Consider the following 21,414-nt stretch of genomic DNA (forward strand, 5'->3'; position numbering starts at 1 on the left):
TCTCATTCATAGTCTGTAATTTGCTCTTGTTGATTCAGAGCAGTTCATTTTGGACAGTCATCCTTTACTCTTTTGTCTTGGCATGGTGTAAGAAAGCCAATGGGGTAAATCTTAGAAATGAAGCCTGTAATGTTTTTTACACTGAGCGTTTAATAGTTTCTTCAACATTTCACAGTGTGTCAGTGCCAGTTCATGATGATTATTATGATAATGAAGTAATAAACGGGATGGACACATGGATGAATCAGTAATTACAATCATCCAAATAAGACATTTGAATTATACCGTTATCTTTTTACTATCATGCTAATGACCAGTTATGTAATGTCTATTATTTTAGTGTATTTATTCCAAATCTAGTAGGTTTTTCACTGCCTGTTGTTATGTCGCTGATGATGTCTGTTGTCTGTGTGTGCAGCGGAGTGTGGATCGACAATCTCCAACAACGAGGGAGTTCTTCTGTCTCCAAACTATCCAATGAGCTATGACAACAGCCACGAATGTGTGTACAGCATTCAGGTCCAAACAGGCAAGGGCATCAACATCACTGCCAGCACCTTTCAACTTGCGCAGGGTGACATCGTCAAGGTAAAGACACAATGCAGTCGCTCGTCTTTGTTGACAGAAAACCGATAACCAACAAATAACAAGGGATTTGGTTCAGAACCAAGCCAAATCAGTTTGTGTCATTTTTTAAATGAATGTTTAAGTATGTGAGGCAGGTCCTGGTGTTTTTTTTGTTGTGTACAACACAGGAAACAAAAAAGGGGATTTTGTGGCGAACACCAGGCGGAATGCACAATTATTTTGCCTTGGAAGCCCAAGCAAAGGTCAAACAGCCGCAGCAGCAGCAGCATCCGTTGGAGAGGAAGAGATTCATTTCTTTGCTCAAGGGCATTTTAACAGTTTTGCTAAGCACCACAGATGTGATGCAAATGACTATGTTGTCCCCACTTCACAGCTGGAATTCACTCTTTTTGGGATGCAGATGCCTTGTCTAATGCTCCAATTAACAGAGCACTGTAGCCCACTATCAGTGTTTTCAGTAATGGAGTAGTGTAGACAGCAGTCTCTTGTACTTAGTCATTTTGTGAACATCTGAAATGTGGAAAGGCATGCTTAGAGAGCTAAATTGACTCGAAGAAAGGGGAAAAACAAAACAAAACAGAGAGGGCCCCAGTAGTCTTTCAAAGGAAGAGCTCAGAGCCTTGTATTTCATGTCTTGTTATTTCACATTGTTGTCAATCAGGAATGATTATGGTTACTGCTGGAAATTCATACATTTAGAATTTTGAAAGGATGCTTCAGTAAATAATTTACATTCGGCAACCGGATCAAAAAATATCTGCGATAATAAAAGAATAACAATGTACCTTACACTTTGCTTGAGGAATGGACTGCTTTTAAACTCTCATTGAGTTTCAGTACTACATCATTGAATAACACTTAATATTTGGTTGATAATGTTGTTAATGCTGTTAAATTGTCTTTTTTTTTTTTTTTTTTTTTTGTTGGACATCATGAATCTCACCATCTTGTTAATTTAGCCCTGCAGAGGCACAGTAGCAAATCAATGGGAAGAATTATGGTCACTCCAATCTAATTTTCACAACCCATTTAGGACATTGGGTTTGCAATATAGGTGCCATATAAAACAGAGGATATACAGTACTAATAGCTTCATTTTAATTGTGGCACTCTTTCTTAAGTATTAATATTTAATTCTTAATATTATCATTCTACTTTATTGTGGGTATTTAATTCTCGGAAAGCAACAAAACTCGCCATCTTGCTCTTCTGCCTCTCATCAGGTGTATGACGGTAAAGATGGTGCTGCCCCACTCCTTGGCACGTACACAGGCACATTGATGCAAGGTCTGTCCCTTACCAGCACCTCCAACTATCTGTGGCTCGAATTTTACTCTGACCATGAGGCTACGGCAGCAGGGTTCCGGCTCATATACCACAGTAAGTCACATTTCATTTCCCTGGGGGAGGAGGGCCCTAAAGCTTTTCCAAATGAGTGAATTTACCCTCACTTCAGGAGCCAGGCATTTCAAGTAGCAGAATTTAAAAGAAAATTTTAATTGACCCTCACCCTGCTTCACTGTGTCTTTCACTGTCAGGGTATCCATTAAACACAGCATGGTGTTTCTGCACCATTCCTGCAGGAAAATTAGCTTTTTTTCCCCCTCTCCTCCCTTTCACTCCCTCTGAATCTCTCTATGTGAATCCCTTTCCCTCTTTTCCTTTGCTCTTCACTCCTGCAATTAACGTCCAAGCCTGCCTAACTGTACCTTGTTAAAACAGGTGAATTATTGTTTGTATTCTTTGAAATCAGTGTGTTTGTGTGTGCATTAGCATTTGTGCGTGCCTCTACACACAGTATGTATGAGAGTGTGCGTGTGAGTGTTAAAAGTTTGGTACACTGCTGTAAGTGGGCCAGTAATAGATGGGTTTTGTTTCTGCACCTAATTGGCTTGCTGACTGTGTATTGTTGCTAACCGTTTCTAATTTATTACTCTGACGCTAGAATGTTTTGGTGACACTGCATTTTGCAGTCCAATTTAAAGTGTTTTTGTGTTTCACCTGCGATTGAGCTCTCTGAATTCTTTTTGTCTACCAGTGTGTTTTCTAAGGTAGGAGTCAACATAGTTAGTGAGAATGGCTGTGGTCCAAGAGCTGCTTTAACTTGAATAGTATGAAAGGAAGAAAAAAGTTTGAGCTAACTTGCAGTTACTAGGCCTACGCTGGCCATTTCTGTCTGCGATAATTGCACCAAATGTGCCACGTAGAAACTCTTAAACTGCAGCACAAATGAAATAACAGTTTTACAATAGAATGCGTTTCAGTGTTACTCGTGCTTTTGGTAGTGCATCGTGACAGATCTGCAAAAAAAACAACAAAATGTACAATTAATCCAGAATGTGCACCCATTTACATCAGCTAAATAAATTGCCCTCAGCATCTAAATGCAAGTACAATTAGTTGAGAAGAAATGATGGTTTAATTACAAGCTGCCTTTCAAGTTACAGAATTGCCTATAATTAAGTATCACATAATTTCATTTCATTCCTGATTTTTCCAGGGATGTGCACAAGGTAAATAGAAGAATGTAAGCTAGCACCCTGTATCCATCTCAAAGTGCAGCCTTTAGTTGGTCCTTTCAACCAAATTGAATAGTCCTTTTCAACATGGAGAAGATTGACTGATGTATGAACAGCATGGGGGCAAGTGGAGGGTGGGACAGGGGCACCTTCCATCTTGTCTGAACATGAAATCTGATCATGTTTTCATGACTCTTCTACCAAAAGTGCTGGGGTAATTTTCTAAATGTGAGCAGTAACTGCTGGAGATTTATACTGGCCATGACACTTGTAATACCACCATAACATCTGGCATGGGCCTGGACCTCGCTGTGAGAGGAGATCATAAATCAGCGCTGCTGGGTTTATGTGCGGCCACTGTTGCTGCATAGCAGAACACTTACATTTAGTACCTGAAAGTGAGTAACACATATAACAGCCGTGGTCAAGTTCAAACATGGAGAGCTAAAGAGTCACTGCAACATTTTCTTGTTTGTGGCTTGTTTATTTTATTTCTTCTGTACTGTACTATTTCTTACCCCAAAGAATTAGGAATGGATGGGCTGTTTCTCCATTGTGGTAAATATCCACACTCCATTGAACATTTAATTGTGAACATCTAATTGTTCTGCCTGTCCAAAAGGAATCTTTTAGTGCCAAGTAATATAATGGGACTGTAAGCCCAGCCCTCATCTGTGCTCAAGTGGAAATTAATTCTCAAAGCTCAATCAATACCTTTTCACAATGCAGATAAATGGCGCTGGTTTACAGAATGGCTGCTATCCAGTGGACTTGGTTTTGAATTCTGACAAGCAGTTGTGTGATCGAATGGTTCTTCGTGTTATATCGCTCTTCAACTCGTTCTCCACCTTCTTGTCCTTCTCCTGTGCCTCTCAATCTTACTTGTCCAGGCTTTGAGCTATCCCACTGCGATGATCCAGGTGTGCCGCAGTTTGGCTTTAAAGTCAGTGACCAGGGTCACTTTGCTGGAAGTGCCATCACGTTCGGCTGCGACCAAGGTTACACCCTGCACGGCAGTGGCATACTCACGTGCATGACTGGAGAGAGAAGGGCATGGGACAACCACCTGCCATCATGTATAGGTAATCCCTTCTGCCTTTGTATGCTGTCTTTGGCTCTGTCTCACTTTCTGGCCGGAGACATTCTGTCTCTCGATCTCTGTCCGCTTCTCTGCATCTGTAGTAGCTTATATTCTTATTCAGGCACACAACATTGCTCAGCTAGGTGTTAATCCTAAGGATTTATCCCGAGATAATTTCTACTTAATTGAACTGTGATGACGGAAAATAGGCAGCTTGTCATTTTGTAAGAGAATATAAACATGCTTTGATGTTTTATTATTAGTCACTGATCTGTGTGTGTGTCCTTGTTGCAGAAATGGCTGTATGGAGTCATTAAGAACACTTTAGTGAGGCAGTCTTTATTGCCATTGAGCTTTCACCGGGTTGCTCTGACTGTTTCATTCATAGGCTGTGTTATTTAGATGTTTTCATCTACAAGCAATTGATAAGCATTTTTCTAGAAGTAAAGGCATAATTATCAGAGTATTCATGGCGGATTGAGTTTTGGACATGTTGCACAGTCTTCACTGTACTTTTATATTCTGAACATGCTGAGACAGAAAGATGGAGAAATGAAAAACCTATTACCTGCATGCTGCTAGCGTCTGGAAGGTGTTGTGAGGCAGTGTCTGTTTCCTGATGTCTAGCAGTGATGGATTAGGGTAAAAAATTATTTACAAATTTCCGGACTTGCGCAGAGTTGCACTTTAAATGCCACCGTGTCCTGCTGCCTTTTTCAAAGAAACATGCACTTGTTTCTTTTTCGATGAAAGGACTTCGGTGTGGCATTGTGGCATGTTCAATACAATCACAAAAAAAAGGAAAATCAGTCTATTGATTAACTGTTTAACAGTGCTGGACTGAATGACCAGTATTGATAGTGAGCTTTGTATCTGTGAGCTGAACGTGAAATGGGATTTCCAGCCATTGCTCCAGGGCCACATCCTGGCTTCTGTCAAGGACTTTTACATTTACTTGGTGTTATGATACTGATTATAGCCCACCACTGTGGCAATCTAATGCAATTTTCCTATTAATTAAGTGCCGGTTGTTCTGTAATATAGATAGCAAGACGATAACCAGGGGAGAGACAACATAGATTGGATGATAAGATATTCCTTCAGTCATTAACATTTGTAGCAGTGTCCTCCCTGCAGTGCAAGGCCCAGCCTATATATTCTCTGGACACAGTCTTTTTAAAGTTAATTAATGGCATCATTAGGAGGCATACTTAGAGACAAAACAAGTTCTGCATCTGTGAGGATGTCTGCTCAGTCCTTGTTTCAGTCCCATTACCTGTTAGAAAAAGAAAATTGTTCATTTTCAGCAGAGCTTAAACTGTTGCTCATTAGTCCTCATTGTAGACTCTGAGCTCCAGTGAACTCAGACTCTGACAGCGTTTTTTCTGTATTTGGCTTCAACGTGCTATATGAGTGTTTGCTTGTGTCTGCATGGGTCTCAATTTCTTCCTGTGTGAGTGTGCATTTTTGGAGGTTCATGTATTTTGTGTTCATTTGTGTGTGTGTGTGTGTGTGTGTGTGTGTGTGTGTGTGTGTGTGTGCGTACTTGCAGCTGAGTGTGGTGGTAGTTTCAAGGGTGAGTCCACCGGGCGTATCCTCTCTCCTGGGTATCCCTTCCCCTACGACAACAACCTGAGGTGCACCTGGACAATTGAGGTCAATGCTGGCAACATTGTCAGGTAAATTGAGTTGCTAAAAATATGCTAATGTGCATCCCAGATTAAAAAAAAAAAAAAGAAGAATTGGGAGACTTTGGAAAACATAAATAAAAAGAGAATGCAGTCAAACAAACTGTGTTTACTGTCAGCAGTTTTAAGAATTGTTCCTGAACCCATGTAGTAATCGCTGTTATACAGTCATGTGTTCACAAAATGGTGAATCTCTCTCCATCCTTGCTTGTGAACGTCTCAGCCTTTCCAGGACGCCCCTTTCAGACCCAATCATGAGCATTCCAGAACTTTCCCAGTCTTTTGTTGCTCCTGTCCCAACTTGTTTGAAACGTGTTACTGCATCAAATTAAGAATAAGCAGATATTTACATTCTGTTTTATTTATGTTTTAACGTCCCAACGTCTTGATTTTGGAATCGGGGTTGTAATACATGCATATTTATGCCTATGCTGTATATGAAAAATAGTTTGTTGTTGTCTTTGTATAACTCTAAGCCATTTCTAACTTTTAAAAAATCGTTATAATTTAGAATAACTTAATTAAGATAATGTAATCATTTCTGAAAATAGACCAATGAAATATGGTAATGATGAAATAAACATGCACAGAATTTGGGCCTTAAATCATTGGTCTGATAAAAAAAATCTAATAATAAATTTAAATCTGCAAATCAAAGCAGGACACTCACTACACAAGGAAATTGGCCAGAACTGAACTGATGGAGTTAATTTAAATGTGTAACTAAATGTCATCCTAACTTGACCTGACTTTAATGTTTCATGTTTTCGTGACATGCTGTAAAGTTCAGTTAGAAAAAAAACTGTAAACTGAAAGCTAGATGTCATCAAGAGAAACGGCCTGCAGCAGCTCCAGTAACACTGATTTGGAGAGGGACTTTGTAGACACTGTCACAGCACCCAGGGGAATTTTCCTGGGGCATGGAAGCATTTTTTTTTTTTTTGGTTGAGAGCTCCTGATATTACTGAGAAATAAAACCCATTTGGGCTTAGAGGTCGAAGTAAACATGGTATGATTTCATAAAGTCAGCCACACATTCTTTGTCAAAAGAGCTGCTTGAGGCCATCTCTTGATGAGATTGCAGATAAGTCTGTGCTCTTGTATTTCTAACTTTTGGCAAAAATTGATTGATGATACCAAATCTCTGCGATGCCCAAAAAGCAAGGGAGCACCATCTCTAGTCTGCTTTGAATTCAGTTTCATCTTGCCAGCTTCAGGACCCATTTTGCTTGCCTTTTTTGGAACATTTGTTTTTGTTCTTTTGGAGATGAAACATTGTGCGAGAGAACCCAACCATCATTAATTCAACTAGGAATTGACTGAAGCTGAGTTCATCCCCCTCTGATCATATGTTCAATGCAAAGACTTAAACTGACTGAATCGAACTAAAGCCAAGCTAAGCCAAAGTAACAGTCTCTTGTGTTCACCTCTCCCAGTCTCCAGTTTCTTGCCTTTGACACAGAGGCATCCCACGACATCCTGAAGGTGTGGGACGGGCCTCCTGAGAATGAGATGTCTCTGAAGGAGGTTAGCGGCTCGCTGCTGCCTGAGGGGATCCACTCCACTCTCAACATCGTCACCATTCAGTTCGAGACTGACTTTTATATCACCAAGTCTGGCTTTGCTATCGACTTCTCCAGTGAGTATTTCCTCCCGAGTAGTTGATGTACTGCAGATGTGTTCTGTAGGTTGTTTGCTCTCAGTGAGAGTCGCTCTAAGGAGTTCAGAACAGCAGGTATTTCATTCCTTATATATGTTTGTACATGTAAAGGTATGTCTGAGGACTGTGTTAAAGGTTAATGCCATGTTCATTTCTAATCAATATGTTCCCCAGTGTTAACAAACTGTTATCTGTGTGCCATGTGGATCTCTGAGTATTTCATGTATCTTTAACCATGCCCTGACAAGCAGTGAAACCCCCCGGTACGTCACAGTTCACTGCTGACTGTCTCCTGTACAGCGTTTGCTCATTTAACGCTGAATGCAGTCTACATGTTGTGCTCGTGAGGAGTTTTCAAACCGAGCACATGAGTATGATGAGTTTGTTTTCATTTTCTTTAGTATACAGACATGGCAGCCTAATGTAAAAATCAATTTCACTGGATTCACTGCACGCGTCCGAAACTGTAATCGATTCTGGAGATACATACTTGTACTTAAATACCTGGTTTGCCTAAGGCTAGTGGTTTACAGAACCATAAAGCTGCTTGTGAAAAGTGAACTTGGCAGACCTTCATCAATGACTGACAGTGTCTTTTGGATGGTACTCTATTTCAGTGTATTTCCTGTTAGCAGAACAATTGAGGTCGAGTCATTTTTTTAAACCATAAGTGTGGGTCTAAAGTTGCACTTTATTCATCGTCTATGTGAGATTGAGGTTACACGTCACTTTTTAATTCCACGTTTGTCTTTTGTCAACATTTTTCATTTCATGTATTCTTGCCAGGTGTGTTTGGATTTTGGGAAAAAAGAAAAAAGAAAAGCAACAACACCACCAAACTGCAATATACTTAACTGTGTTAAGTCTCTCAATAAAGTCTGTCAAGATGGGAACATTTGAAGAATCCATCAGATTTTACCAGATCATTCTGGTTGCTCTGGGCTGCTCCACAGCTGTGGTTTAGGAAAACAGATTAGGAAAACACAGCAGGATTTTGACTGATATCAGTCTGTAATCTGGTCTGTGCTCTCACTCTGTTTGAGCTACAATTTCAGCTTGACAGCTGTCTAGCGTATGATATGAAACTCCTTGTGGGTGTGCATGCGTTTACTGTATTGTGCTTGTTGATTACCTGTACTTTGCATGCACATGTGTATTTATCTGTGTGGGTGTCGTGTGTGTGTGTGTGTTTGTCCTTCAGGTTCGCTTGCTACAGCGTGCAGAGATCCAGGTATTCCCATGAATGGTAGTCGCAACGGGGAAGGGCGGGAGCCGGGCGACTCGGTGACCTTCTCTTGTGATCCGGGATATGAATTGCAGGGGGAGAGCAGAATCACCTGCATCCAAGTGGAAAATAGATACTACTGGCAACCCAGCCCTCCAAGCTGCATCGGTGAGAGAGAAAGAGAGAGAGAGATAGTGTGAGTTAGAGAGAGAAGGGGGATGTGTGGACGGAGGGGTATATGTACGGGAACAGTGAAAGAGAGATGGTTAGAAGAGAAGGAGCGAGGGAGTTTTTCTATTAACCGGCTGGAGCAGAGACTATAATTCTCTCTCACTGATGTCTTAAAAATATGTTTAGGATAAACAGGACTCTTCAGATATGTTTGAGTCGTTGCCAATTCTTATGTGGACAAATCCACTGCTGTAGCCAGTCTAAGAGTGAGTACTCTAAGGTCTCCCAACACATTGTCTTATTGGAGCTTAACAGCTAATTACTTAACAATGCAATTAGAAATAATTACACTAAGTAGGTCCAAAGCAACGTAGATGTTCTTGAGTTGCAGCCAAGGGGTCTAACTGTGTTTTGTTTTGTTTTTTTTCCTGGCCAGGGAAAAGCTGGGCATTTGTAGGTCTCACAAAACAATTACAAGATCACACTACTCAGCGTACTGTAATGACACTAGAAGCAAGTCTGTATGAGTGCAAGCTTGATGTGAATGTCAGCTGTCCTTATACAAATTAAGTGTTACCATTGAATAAGAGCAACATACTCATCAGCGTGTCACTAACACTTCTTCATTGTGAAACACGACAGCAACAGATGACAAAGCCTTTTGTGAGGCTTTAAGACAGACATTATCCTCTGACATGCTGAGGCACCAAAAAATGTCATTAAAAGTCACATAAACATAATCCATCTAGTTCAATCCTGGAGCAGGAATGTCCATATTTATTAACTGATTATTCAACGACCTTAATATCTATTGTTATTTACATATATGCTCAATTTTTGTAGTCCAGATGAGATCTAATAGTCACATATCAAACCCTGGAAAACATTATCACCTTAATTACGTCATAGATTGGGAGCAGTAAGTAAAAAAGCACTTGGACTGTTGAAAGAGTTGCAGAAGTCTTAATAAATGGAAAAGCTGAGATCCATTTTGATGCATGAATAATTTGTAGTTTATTCTCCTTAGTTCTTGAATTGTATGTTTATTCTCCATATTTATCAGCTTACCTGTGGAACATATGGCTCAATTATATTTCATGATCCATAAGTGCATATTCCTTATCCGTCTCAAACTGAATTCAGCTTAGTCGATGTTTGCAGCAGGTCCAGCGCGTTTAAAGACGTTATGATCACTGTGTGCATCTTTCTCATTCATCTCTTCTTTTTTTTTTTAATCCCTCAAGCTCCTTGTGGTGGGAATGTGACTGGATCTTCAGGATTTATCCTCTCTCCCAACTACCCGCACCCCTATCCACACAGCAAAGACTGTGACTGGCTTATTACTGTCCACTCTGACTATGTCATTTCTTTAGCTTTCATCAGGTAATATTAGCTGCTACAATGTACATTTTACTTCCTTTAATCCAAGCATGAAACAGCTGCACTGGGTGTCTAAATGGTCAAATGAATTGTAAAAATGTCATTTAGTCACAGTAGCATTATTTACGGTTTAAAGCACATGTGAAACATTCTCCACGTGTGTGACTCATATAAGTTCAATTTAAGGTTTCTACAGGATGTGAACAGTGTAAGAAAATAAACAGTATTGTCCTTTTTTAAGTACATGGTCCACTAGCTTACAAGATGAAACTTTCCCTAAACCTGTGGTGTGTTTGTAACCTACCTGAAACAGAATGGAGTCGGTTCTTAGTGGTTGCACAGCGGCTCAGGCTGTGCCATGGAATTGCTTGTTTTCTGCAGTGGAACCAGCCATAATAACATCATAGTATTGAGCAAAGTTGACCATGTGTGTTAAGCAGAGGACCTGAGTTTGAGTCCAGGTGTGTTTAGAGATAGGGAGAAGGCAGCAGTGCCTCTCCAAACATGGAGAAGGCAGGTATTCTTGCCACTTTGCTGAAACCTGGTGAAGCAAGATTTCTGTGTATTGCAGGCAGAATTGCAATATGAGTTGAGCTCATTTTCTGGGCTGAATGATGCTCGCACAGAAAGCTTTACATTATTAATTGCAATCTACACATTTAGCAGCATTGCTGGCAGAGAAACTCGGAGATGGGCCTGAGGGCACTTTTCATGGACAGCGTTACTCTTGACTTTTGAGTATTATTTTCATAGTTGTTTCATGAAGGGTTGGAGAGGGAGCGTAGGTACATTGGCTCCCTCTGCACTCCCACCCACTTTCCCTCTTCTCAAGGTGAAGGAGTGAAATTCACCATGTTTCTTTTTCAACTTTGTCCTTCAAAACAAACATCTAATAGCGTTAGCACAATGCTGCTTTCTCTCTTGGGATTGCCAAATGAAAGGATGGAGTTATGATTTTAAATTGGAGTTGCCTTGATCCAACTCAAATGCAATTATCTCCAAGCTATTTACATTTTTGTCATAAACCACGCTCATTATTTTGAAAACAAATGCTCCTCTCTCCCTCACTGCGGCATGTGATTTGATATACAGCGCTACAATATGAAACGATCTTTTCACACTGCATTGCCATTGCCGTCTGGGAAGATTTTGTGCCAGCGCAGTGTCACAACAATTTAATCTCTTCTCACCTCTTGGGGGAGATATCTTTTTTTATCTCTTTGTCTGGAGATGCAAAACAAATCGCTTGGCATGACTCACTTCTAGCACTGCGGTGAACACTCTCATTTTGAAACCCTAATGCATTCTAAATCTCACATACAATCTGCACAATCTGGTGGTTAAGACTTGGCAAAATAATAACTGTTTTATCTCTCATTTGTCTGTTTCTTTTGCTTGTCACAGCTTCAGTATTGAGCCGAACTATGATTTCTTGTACATCTACGATGGGCCCGACAGCAGCGCTCATCTGATTGGCAGTTTCCAAGACAGTAAACTTCCTGAGAAGATTGAGAGCACTTCCAACTTCATGTACTTGGCATTTCGCAGCGATGGCTCTGTGAGCTACACAGGCTTTCATTTGGAATATAAAGGTACTCTGAAGGCCTGTGCGAGTGGGATTGTACATGCTTTGTGACAGAATATGTTTATGTACTGCAGCAGGGGATTTAGTTGGAATCGTATAGAAATTAATTGGAAAACAACGTCTTTGAAGTATGCTACTATACACAAATATTTTTCCAATATTGATGCCAGCTTTGAGAATAGCCTTTGGTTCACCCTTATTTATTTCCACCATGCTTAACGTGTTACTTTTTCACAACACAGTTTTGTTAAATCAAACACACCCTTGCAGCCTGTATATAAGTATTTGCACCTATCTCTGCCTAATTAGGAACCCCTCTTGTTATAGACATTTGTTACAGTTCTAAAAGCTTTCTTCTGTTGATTTGCAGCAAAACTGCGGGAGGCGTGCTTTGATCCAGGGAATATGATGAATGGCACTAGAATGGGTACCGACTACAAGCTGGGTTCGATGGTGACATTTCATTGTGAGGCTGGCTACCTGCTGCAGGGCTACTCTACTCTGACATGTGTCATGGGCAACAGCAAGAGACCAGAGTGGGACAGAGCCAAACCAAGCTGTCAAGGTGAGAGGCAACACTTCTACATTAACAGAAGGGCCTGAGTAGAGAACAGAACTGCACTCCAGCTGTTTGGTCAATATTTGATACAATGTGACACCCAGACTGTGTTGTGTAAAAATGAACTGAAGTGTGGCGTGCAGTCCTCTCGCAGAATGCAAGAAAAGCAAACTCAGAGGAGAGAATCCAGCGTTATTATTGTGGAGCACTTGCAGGTCATTCATAGGTCATTTATATAGGTGTTAATAAAATGATAAATACAGGTATGGAGGACACACTGTCAGACGTTTCTATCAGACACATTGTTGTAGTATTGATGTGTGAAAACAATTGGGAGCCTCTAGTTTGGTGGGGCCATTGCAGAAATGACAGAGTCCAGCATTCATCCAGCACAGATTTAACTACAGTTAGAACTACATCAGTGTTGCAAAACCTAGCAAAACCATGGCTGTAATGTAGGGCTGTCAAAATTGCCTAAAAATGACGTTCAGTTATTCCCTCTTGAAAAAACACATAGATTCAAACCATTTGAACATCTGTTTTTGTAATATTATCTGCCCGTGGACTCTATTTTCCCATGTTTTTGTGTGTAAATGACTAATAGGGACGCCAATTCTTGCAAGTGTTTCCAGTATTTAGCAAGAGCGCTGCAGATGGCAGCCACAAAACTGTAATGTAATTCTTCAATATCATTGAAAAACATACTTGACAGAAACAAACTAAAACTTATCAAAACCTTCTGGGTTTGTCTTTTCACAACAACTGCTGCCAACTCTGGTTTGGGAGAAACAAACCCTCAAATCAAATATTCCAATTAAGAATACAGCATTCGTTGACAGCCCTGCTCTAATGTGGCCATTTCTAGAAATACACTCAGGCATATATCAAGTAAAGGGGTGTGTGTATTTATGTTTTTTGTTTTTAATGACACCCCAAAAAGGTAAGTTACATTAAATGATGCTGTTCATATTTGAGAAGCTGGATATCAGATTTCCTAATACTGTAATTTTAAACTAACAGCTCAGTGTTTCATCACTGTATCATGTCCACCTGGTCTGCAGAATTAGTTCATATTTAGACTAACAACAGTCCAAGCTACCTCACAAAGTGCTGACATGTATTGGTTGAAAAATATAGTTTTTGGAATATCACTAGAACATCATGTCGCAAGTATTAATTGTTTATTATTCACAGCCAGATCTACAGTGTCTGCTTTTCATAGAGGTTTTGAGTATCACAGTGATCTCAGTGTCAAGGAGAGAAGTGAGACAAGATGTGAGGAGTTTCAAACCCAGCGTTCCTCCCTACAGCAGCATTATGCCATTTTTAACACTCCTCACAGTATTTAATCTGCCGACAATGAATTAGAATTCAGCTCTCATTTTCAGCAGTGGGGATTGCGGGGCACCCACTGTCACACCAGGGAACTATTCATTACTTTTACAGTTGGCACCTGTGTATCTTCACTGAACAGCCCTGGGGTTATGTGCTTTACTAAAGGGTCCATCAGCCATTCTCCATTTAGTATTTTCACTTTGAGACCAAATTTGAACTGATGACTTACCAGGCTAAAGGCGAAAACGAATGGCTTCAGCTGCTCCAACATATGGCCAGCCCCGTCCCTTCACATTATGTGGCAATTAGCTGAAGTTGATAGTATTTCCTGAACAAGCAAAACATGCAGTTTACTTTAAAAAGTCGGTAACAGCCAACAAGAGTGATTTTGTATTATTTGTGGCTGAATGGTATTGTGGATGGCAAACAGCAATCATACTGTAATACACAGTCATGCCAAAAATGATGCTGAAATGATGCTATTTAAAAGTAATATGTTACTTTACAGTGTTATGTTTGTGTGAAGTGAAGCATTACTGATTACACTACTTTTACATGACTTTCACCAAATAACTGCATAAGTACGACTACCATTATATTATGGTAAAATTATTGTTTAGAATAATAATAATAATGCTATCTACTATAGCTTCAGCATTACCTGGTCTCTGTGGAAGTTTTAGCTCACCTTATATTTGCTTTTAACAGCAGCTTTCTTGACAACTCGCACGTCTCATGCAACAGATACACTCTCATTTTAATCCATGCTGCTGTCTGGTCTGGCTGCATGAAGGCTCGCACCTCAGCTGTGTCTCTCAGGTATAAGCGCAACCTAAATTGTTTGTAATGCTTCAAGTCTATTTTTTCGACAATGCGTGCGGAAGTTTTGCAACCTAGGCACAGCAGAGTGTACTGTTCTCTATACAGACACACACACACACACACACACACACACACACACACAGTTATTTTGCAGAAAGCTGGAGCTATAGCAACGGCTTACACTTCCCATCATGCTGTGCTGGACTGAGTAGTTTAAGTTTACTGTTTTGTTTTCCAAAATGCAAATCTTACTTTGTAACATTAGTGTTTGTAATGTTTGTGTTCAGAATAGCAGAATACGGTTAGTTAGTGAGGTGCTTAGTTCTTGCAACAATGAAAATTTCTTGTTGCCTCTAATCAATATTATTAAAAGGTTGACATTTTGTTACCTTGTAATGTTTAATAAGCGGCAGAAAATATGTGTTACGTAATGTATTAATACTGTCCTACAATACTTGTCAGTAAGGGTTGTATTATTTTGTTACCAGGTAAAACAAAGGTAGCTTATTGCAGTAACACAAAGTACTGCATTACCCACAACACTGCTGTCTCATCACAGATGCAACTACACATCATCATACCTGAACAGCTGACTAGGTGATTGCCAGTGATTCCCAAAGCAACGTATTTCACCGTTGGAGTACCTGCTTGAGTTTAGGCACCAAAACTACTTGGTTAGGTTTTGGCAACAAAACAATTTATGAAATAATTACGACATTTTGCAGAACTTTCTTGCTCTTTATACTGTTCTTCCTTTGCTCCCGTCATAATTACCAAAGCCCCAAGAGGTCGCACCAAACAATCAACGGAAATATGGATTGTAATACCATACTTATATTGTCGATTTTCTGGTCAATATATGCTGACCAATAAGTAACAAGAAACTGCAGTACAGATATGTTTGAGGGCTCAGTAGAGTTCTTTAATAACTGAATTCTTAATATCGTCACATGGTTACATTTAAGTAATAACTCGCCATTTTTATCTGGACATTTAGTCTCTTCCTAACCATCAGTATTTTACAGAACACAAAATGATAGGTTTTGCAGTCTGCCCATTTCCCCTCAGCACTACACTCACCTGTCAGAGTGGAACTATTAAAGCGTATCCTGAGAATCCCCTCCTTCCCTTAGTGCTGCTCTCACCTGCTGTTGATTGACAGTACAGCGTGCCCCCCCTTCCCCTTCCCGACAGCACCATTCTCAAATTCCTCACCCACCACTGCACTGTGGCTTCCTTCCTGTCTGACAAATCATCTTGAATTAGAGTCCTACTTGCCGTCATCACATATGTTTGATTACGTGGCTTTTGCTGCACCAACAACCAAACGCGGATAAAATTGCTGATCCATCTTTCTACATTAGCGCCTCTGTTTGCTTTTGTTCATCCTCCCCTGCGCTGTGCTCCACAAAACAGCAGTGACATGTGCATTGTGTTGGCCACAGGGAGTTCAGAGCAGCTGGTGACAGCTTCCCTCCGACAAATGAGTGTGTGTTTGTTTACAGTCGAGGCTCCCCCACCTGATGGCTCAGTCCGTGAGGTCTGAGGCAACCGCATTAGAGGGCCTCTTGGCAAATTAGGTACATCATTAACAGCTTAAGCGAAGATGTGTCGCAGGTGCAGGACAGACCACAGATTGTATTGATTAACTGACACTATGATGATGGTGCAAGTAAAAGTTTATGAGATAAAAGGATGCAAAGGTATGCCTTTTATTTGGAGTTAGTTTTCAAACCCCCCCATGGAGGGGGGGTCTTCATACTTTACTGGCAGAACAAACTGCATTACTGCATAATAGACTATGTGGCATCTTCAAAACAAAAGCAGCTGGACAAAGTTTGCTGACTGAAAGCCTGTTTCAGCTTTAAAAAGTTGAATCTGAGTTTCTCAAAACATGCTGTTTGGCAAAATGGGCTGACTAAAATCACAGACGAATTGGAACTTTTGCAATTGTGTGATTTGTTGATTGATGGTGTTTTTACCTATTTTGAAGGCAAAAATGCTTTTCCTCACCGGTTGTTTCCCTTTTAGGTCTTAACCCTCGAAGCACAGCTCAGGCTTCCTTTTCTGTCCTTTTACGGCTCACTTTGCTTTTGTGTCCCCAAAGTGTCTGTCAAGTGCCAAATTATTTTTGGCATGCTGACCACAATTATATTTGTCAGCAGCTGAAAGTTCAAATGTGACTTTTCATTTCATTTTCTGACTTTAACTGCTTACCTGTGTGCTTGTGCCAGTTAAAATGGAATTGCTGATTGTATTTTATTGCTTCATTTCCCCAGGCACCGTAAACTGGTTGTTTCACATTTGTTCACTGTGCTTCTGTTGCTTCCCTTCCTGTCCCCACAGCTCCATGTGGAGGTCACTTCACGGGTTCAGAGGGAACTGTGCTGTCCCCGAACTACCCACACAATTACACCAGAGGCCAGACCTGTGTCTATGACATCTTCGTCCCCGGGGACTTTGGTAAGCATTTCAAACATTCTTTTCACAGAGTTGCAGAAAATGGTTAGTCATTGTCTGTTCAACTGTGTATCCACAGATAATCTTACTTCAAGAGAGAGAGATTATGTTTTGTATTTTCTGTGAGTTTTGTCTTAATGATGAGGACAGAGGATAGTCTCTGAAGACACACAGACTTACTTCAAAGCTGGTCATAGGTGAAAGAATACTGCCGAACAAAATGTTCACACTTGCATAATTTATTTCCCTGTTGCGCTTAATTTGTGTTTCATGCATTTCAGTATTTTGTAAGTTTGCTTTGGTATGTATGATGGTTACAGCTATTGGCATTCAGGTTGAATGCTTGCCTGCTGCTGGATTGATATTCAATCCCTGTGTTCCTCTTTCATATCTGACAGCTTAAATGACAGAAAATCAGTGGTTGCCAATGGTTGAACGAACAGACAAAGGTCACTGAGGGCCACTGATATCCCTCACAGTGATCTGTTTCCTGTATCACATTCAGTCAATACATAAATGTTAGAATTCCATGCCAACATACTGTAGGCTACACCTGCTGCACCTGTTTTGGCTGTTTCCTGCTCATATGAGTTCAGACACAGCGTGAAGAATGGCAGTGTTCGGGCTCCAGCAAGAGCCATGAAAGCACAATAGCATCAGGGAAAACAGAAATTGATTGTGTTGACATGAAAAATGCTCTGTATCGTAGGTAATGGAGAGGAAGGTCAAACAGTGGAGGGGGGTGGGCAATAGACGGAGCAAGGAAATGCACAGTGCTGAGTTTACCCAAACGCCTCTGTGTATACATGGTTCAGCAAAGATCTCCAGAAGAGCTTGATGCGCTTCTGCTCAATATTCCATGTTAGTCATAAAGAGCTGCTGAAATCGTAGGCAGAGGTTTTTATTCTCTAAAGCCCTGTGCATATGAAATACAGATTAATCCCCTGTGTGATGATCCAGCCCGACAGTTTACATCCTCTGTTACCATCTCCCACTGCTCACCGAGTCCAGGAGCCCACAGGTCTCTTTTTTTATTTTATAAATATTGCATACAAATTCGGCATTTGCTTAAACTGCCTGCAAAAGCTTAATGGAGTGTGGAAGTCGCCAAGCAACATTCCCACCTGGGCCTGCAAATTTATTCCACGGAGTGCAGACACAGAGGCTATTGACGAGTCCCACTGATGATGAACAAGACTGCTGTGGCATGGCTTGAGGGAAATGTATTCTGAGTAATAGTCTAACAAAGCAACTGGGGTTCACAGCTCGGGTAGAGCAAATTATAAATGTTGGGAGTACATCTTGAGCTATGATGTAACAAGAAATCCTAAATTATCTAAAACATGTGCCTCTCTTTTTACTAGTAATATATGAATCTTTGATATAGACGCCAGTACAGATAATGCCCTTGCACCTTGCAAGGGAAAAAAAAAAAGCTCTCAGCAGTGTTCTGCTGTATTTAACGGAGCTTATTTCCATACAGTATATAGGTGCTCAGCTGTATACATTACAGCATGTTGCAACCACATTAGCACCGTAACATTATTTGTTGTTTAATTTACCCTCATGGATTGACTTTACTTAATCATGAGATCAATTACATTAGAAATAAGGCCAAATAATTTTGAGTCCAGTGTTTATTGTTTTTAACCTCTAGATAAAGCAGTATGGACAGAAATTTTGTCCTCCGTAGCAGCTTGGGTCCAGCCTATATGTGACAGCAGAAATCACATTTCATTGTCCAGTGTACGGGTAATTGAAATTTGTAAGCGCCTAGGGTAAAGTATCAAAGGCATGTGTCTGAGTCCCTCATATGACCGATAGCATACCATAAGCCTTTGAGACATGGTGTCAACCTGGTTCAACTGGCAGGGAAAGGTCAGTGGGAAATATCATCTCGAGACTCTGCCCCAGTGACCTGAGGGTTTTACACCTGGGTAGAGTGGTGTTCCGGGGGTGAAGTGTGATATGAATGTATGTCTTTTGCTGTCAAGGTGTAGCTACATCAATATATGTATTATGAAATATTTCTTAATATTTGAAATATGTTGCACACACACTGTGTTTGTCCTCTCACAGCTGAACAGGTTTGGAGTTGGAAGCAGGACATTTAAAATCAATTAAACCATGTGCTCTTAATGATTATTATTAGAATATGTGATTAAGTTAGTGCCAGTACAGTGTCTGACATCATGCCCGAGTTATGGCTGCCAAGATGGCAACCGGCCGTCAACCGTTGGTTGCCAGAGTGAAAGCTGTGTTTGAATTGTCGATCATCATGAAATGGATTTCACTGAAAACGAGTGCAAATGCAAAATACAATTCACAATGATAGACAGGAGGGGTTTTTTATTGCATATTTACAAGGTAGCCTCAAGTATAATGAGGTAAATTGTAATAGGGAAAATAATTACCTCCTGTAAGCCTGATCAGATCTCTACTTCATTAATCATATCACTGCTATATTTGATCTGGATAAGCAGCAGAGAAGGCAGGGCTGGAAAGTATTGTTCATATCTCGGGAAACATTGAAGGCTGAAAAGTTTTTCATGGATAACCTGATTTTGTATTTTAATGGACAGTTTTGCCATGTTCCCAGATCTTGGCAGTTATCACACAGATGGTGATATTACAGTGTAACAGGCTGTGAAAAAAGCAAACTCCTTTAATTTCTGCTTTGCCATTTTTGACAAAGCCAGCTAGGGATGTTTTTTTCCCACATTTGGCTCTCTTGTTGCTTGAGCACCTGGCTGACTGCTGAAGTAGTGACAGTATACACTGCCTACAAGAGTAAATACATACGACAGCAGCACTCTCATTTTCCTCCTTTACTAAGGTGAGGGATTCAGCATTTTTTATTTGCTGGAATTGTTTATTTTCATACAACAGTGAAATCTGGTGGCCTACAGGGACACCAGATCACATCAGATGATTGATGGTGGTTCAGATCTCGTTGCCTGGGGTGAACAGGCAGCTGTTGTCGAGCCCTACAGTACAAGTTGTTACGTATGGCTTTGTGTTTTCTTACTACGAGATTTTTGCATGCCTACATATACAACAGACTAACAGTGATGACATACAGGAAACAGCTACAATCCCTTTTGCTGTAGTTATCCTAAAAGCACAGGTTTACACCGTGTGTAATAAGATTCTCTGACAGATTTTCAGTGCAAATAATTGTGACAGCTTAAAAAAGATTTTAGCCTAAAAAGTGTACATGTGCTGGATGTTGGCAGATATTTTGTGCGGAGGTACCATAGAACAGGTTGGACAGATTACTGAATTTTACCCAACTGTCGTGGTTTCTGTCAAACAAACCCTGTGGATAGGTTCATACCTCTCTGTATGTGTCTGTGTTTTCATTTGTTATGCCGCATTTTGCACCTGATATGCTAACATAATGCATGCACATAATAAATGTCCATCCCTAACATCATAATGCACCACAGAGTAATCTCATTGAATTCTGCCTGAAGCGTCACCTCAATCATACAAATATATTCTGTCCTCTTGCATAGGACTGACTTGTCCCACATGACTTTCATTTGTAATTTGGATGCCTGATTTCTGCTCTTGTCCTGTGCATATAGTTCATATAGGCATTTATGCACTGTATTCTGGTTAATCATGATCATGATCATCACAATTACAATGAAAAATGATCTTGCAGTCGACTCGCGCTTAACGCACGCTGTGAGTATAGTTCGTAAAAAGGCTGTACATTCATTTGTGAGCCATCATTTCATGGTAGCTCAGGACTCACGCGTGTGCTCTGTGCATAGCTTATTTTACTTTGTACCATTCAGATGTCATTAAGGTACAATGTGCATCTGTCTTGCCCTTTAATGTTTAATTATTCTGTCAGAAATAATGGTTGCAGTCATATTTCAAACAATAACTCTGCTTCTTTTTTAAAGAGATAAATTATTCATGGCGCTCAACCTTTGCCTCGGGCAATGCTTGTAAACATACAGACATACACAGCCCCACTGGAGTTCACTGTTGTTTACACCTAGGTCAGTGGCTAGTATATAACTTTTTTTGTCTTATTCCAGCAGCGTATGGCATTTTCTCAGTTGAAAACAATGAGACTGACCGTTGAAATACTTTGACAAGACAGAACCTTATTGTGCGCTGTTACACAATGGAAGAAATTAAAAAACCGTGAACGCACAGTTTCTTGGTCAAAATGCCAAACTGGGCTTCAAGGTTAATTAATTTTTCTTTTCAGCCTAAATTTGTATAGTTTGTATTTTGGTCAGAGGTTTTGTTTGTTCGCTGCAGTCTCCTTTCTGAATGTTTGATGGCTCCAGAGGTGAGCCAAATTCCGCTTTTTTTTTT

General features: G+C 40.4%; 1 protein-coding gene across 5 annotated transcripts in view; it reads left to right on the plus strand.

Annotated features, from left to right (window-relative positions):
* LOC143324561 (CUB and sushi domain-containing protein 3-like) overlaps positions 1-21,414 on the plus strand; it is a 223,280-nt gene that overhangs the window by 95,277 nt on the left and 106,589 nt on the right. For all 5 annotated transcript variants that reach the window (XM_076737169.1, XM_076737171.1, XM_076737170.1 and 2 more), the window contains 10 exons: positions 419-588; positions 1,812-1,968; positions 3,998-4,189; positions 5,741-5,867; positions 7,313-7,515; positions 8,738-8,929; positions 10,177-10,315; positions 11,717-11,904; positions 12,268-12,462; positions 16,960-17,076. In XM_076737169.1, the coding sequence (XP_076593284.1) occupies positions 419-588; positions 1,812-1,968; positions 3,998-4,189; positions 5,741-5,867; positions 7,313-7,515; positions 8,738-8,929; positions 10,177-10,315; positions 11,717-11,904; positions 12,268-12,462; positions 16,960-17,076 (1,680 nt within the window). The remainder of the gene's footprint in view (positions 1-418; positions 589-1,811; positions 1,969-3,997; positions 4,190-5,740; positions 5,868-7,312; positions 7,516-8,737; positions 8,930-10,176; positions 10,316-11,716; positions 11,905-12,267; positions 12,463-16,959; positions 17,077-21,414) is intronic.

The sequence above is a fragment of the Chaetodon auriga genome, chromosome 8 (genome assembly GCF_051107435.1).
Source record: "Chaetodon auriga isolate fChaAug3 chromosome 8, fChaAug3.hap1, whole genome shotgun sequence".
Lineage (NCBI taxonomy): Eukaryota > Metazoa > Chordata > Actinopteri > Chaetodontiformes > Chaetodontidae > Chaetodon > Chaetodon auriga.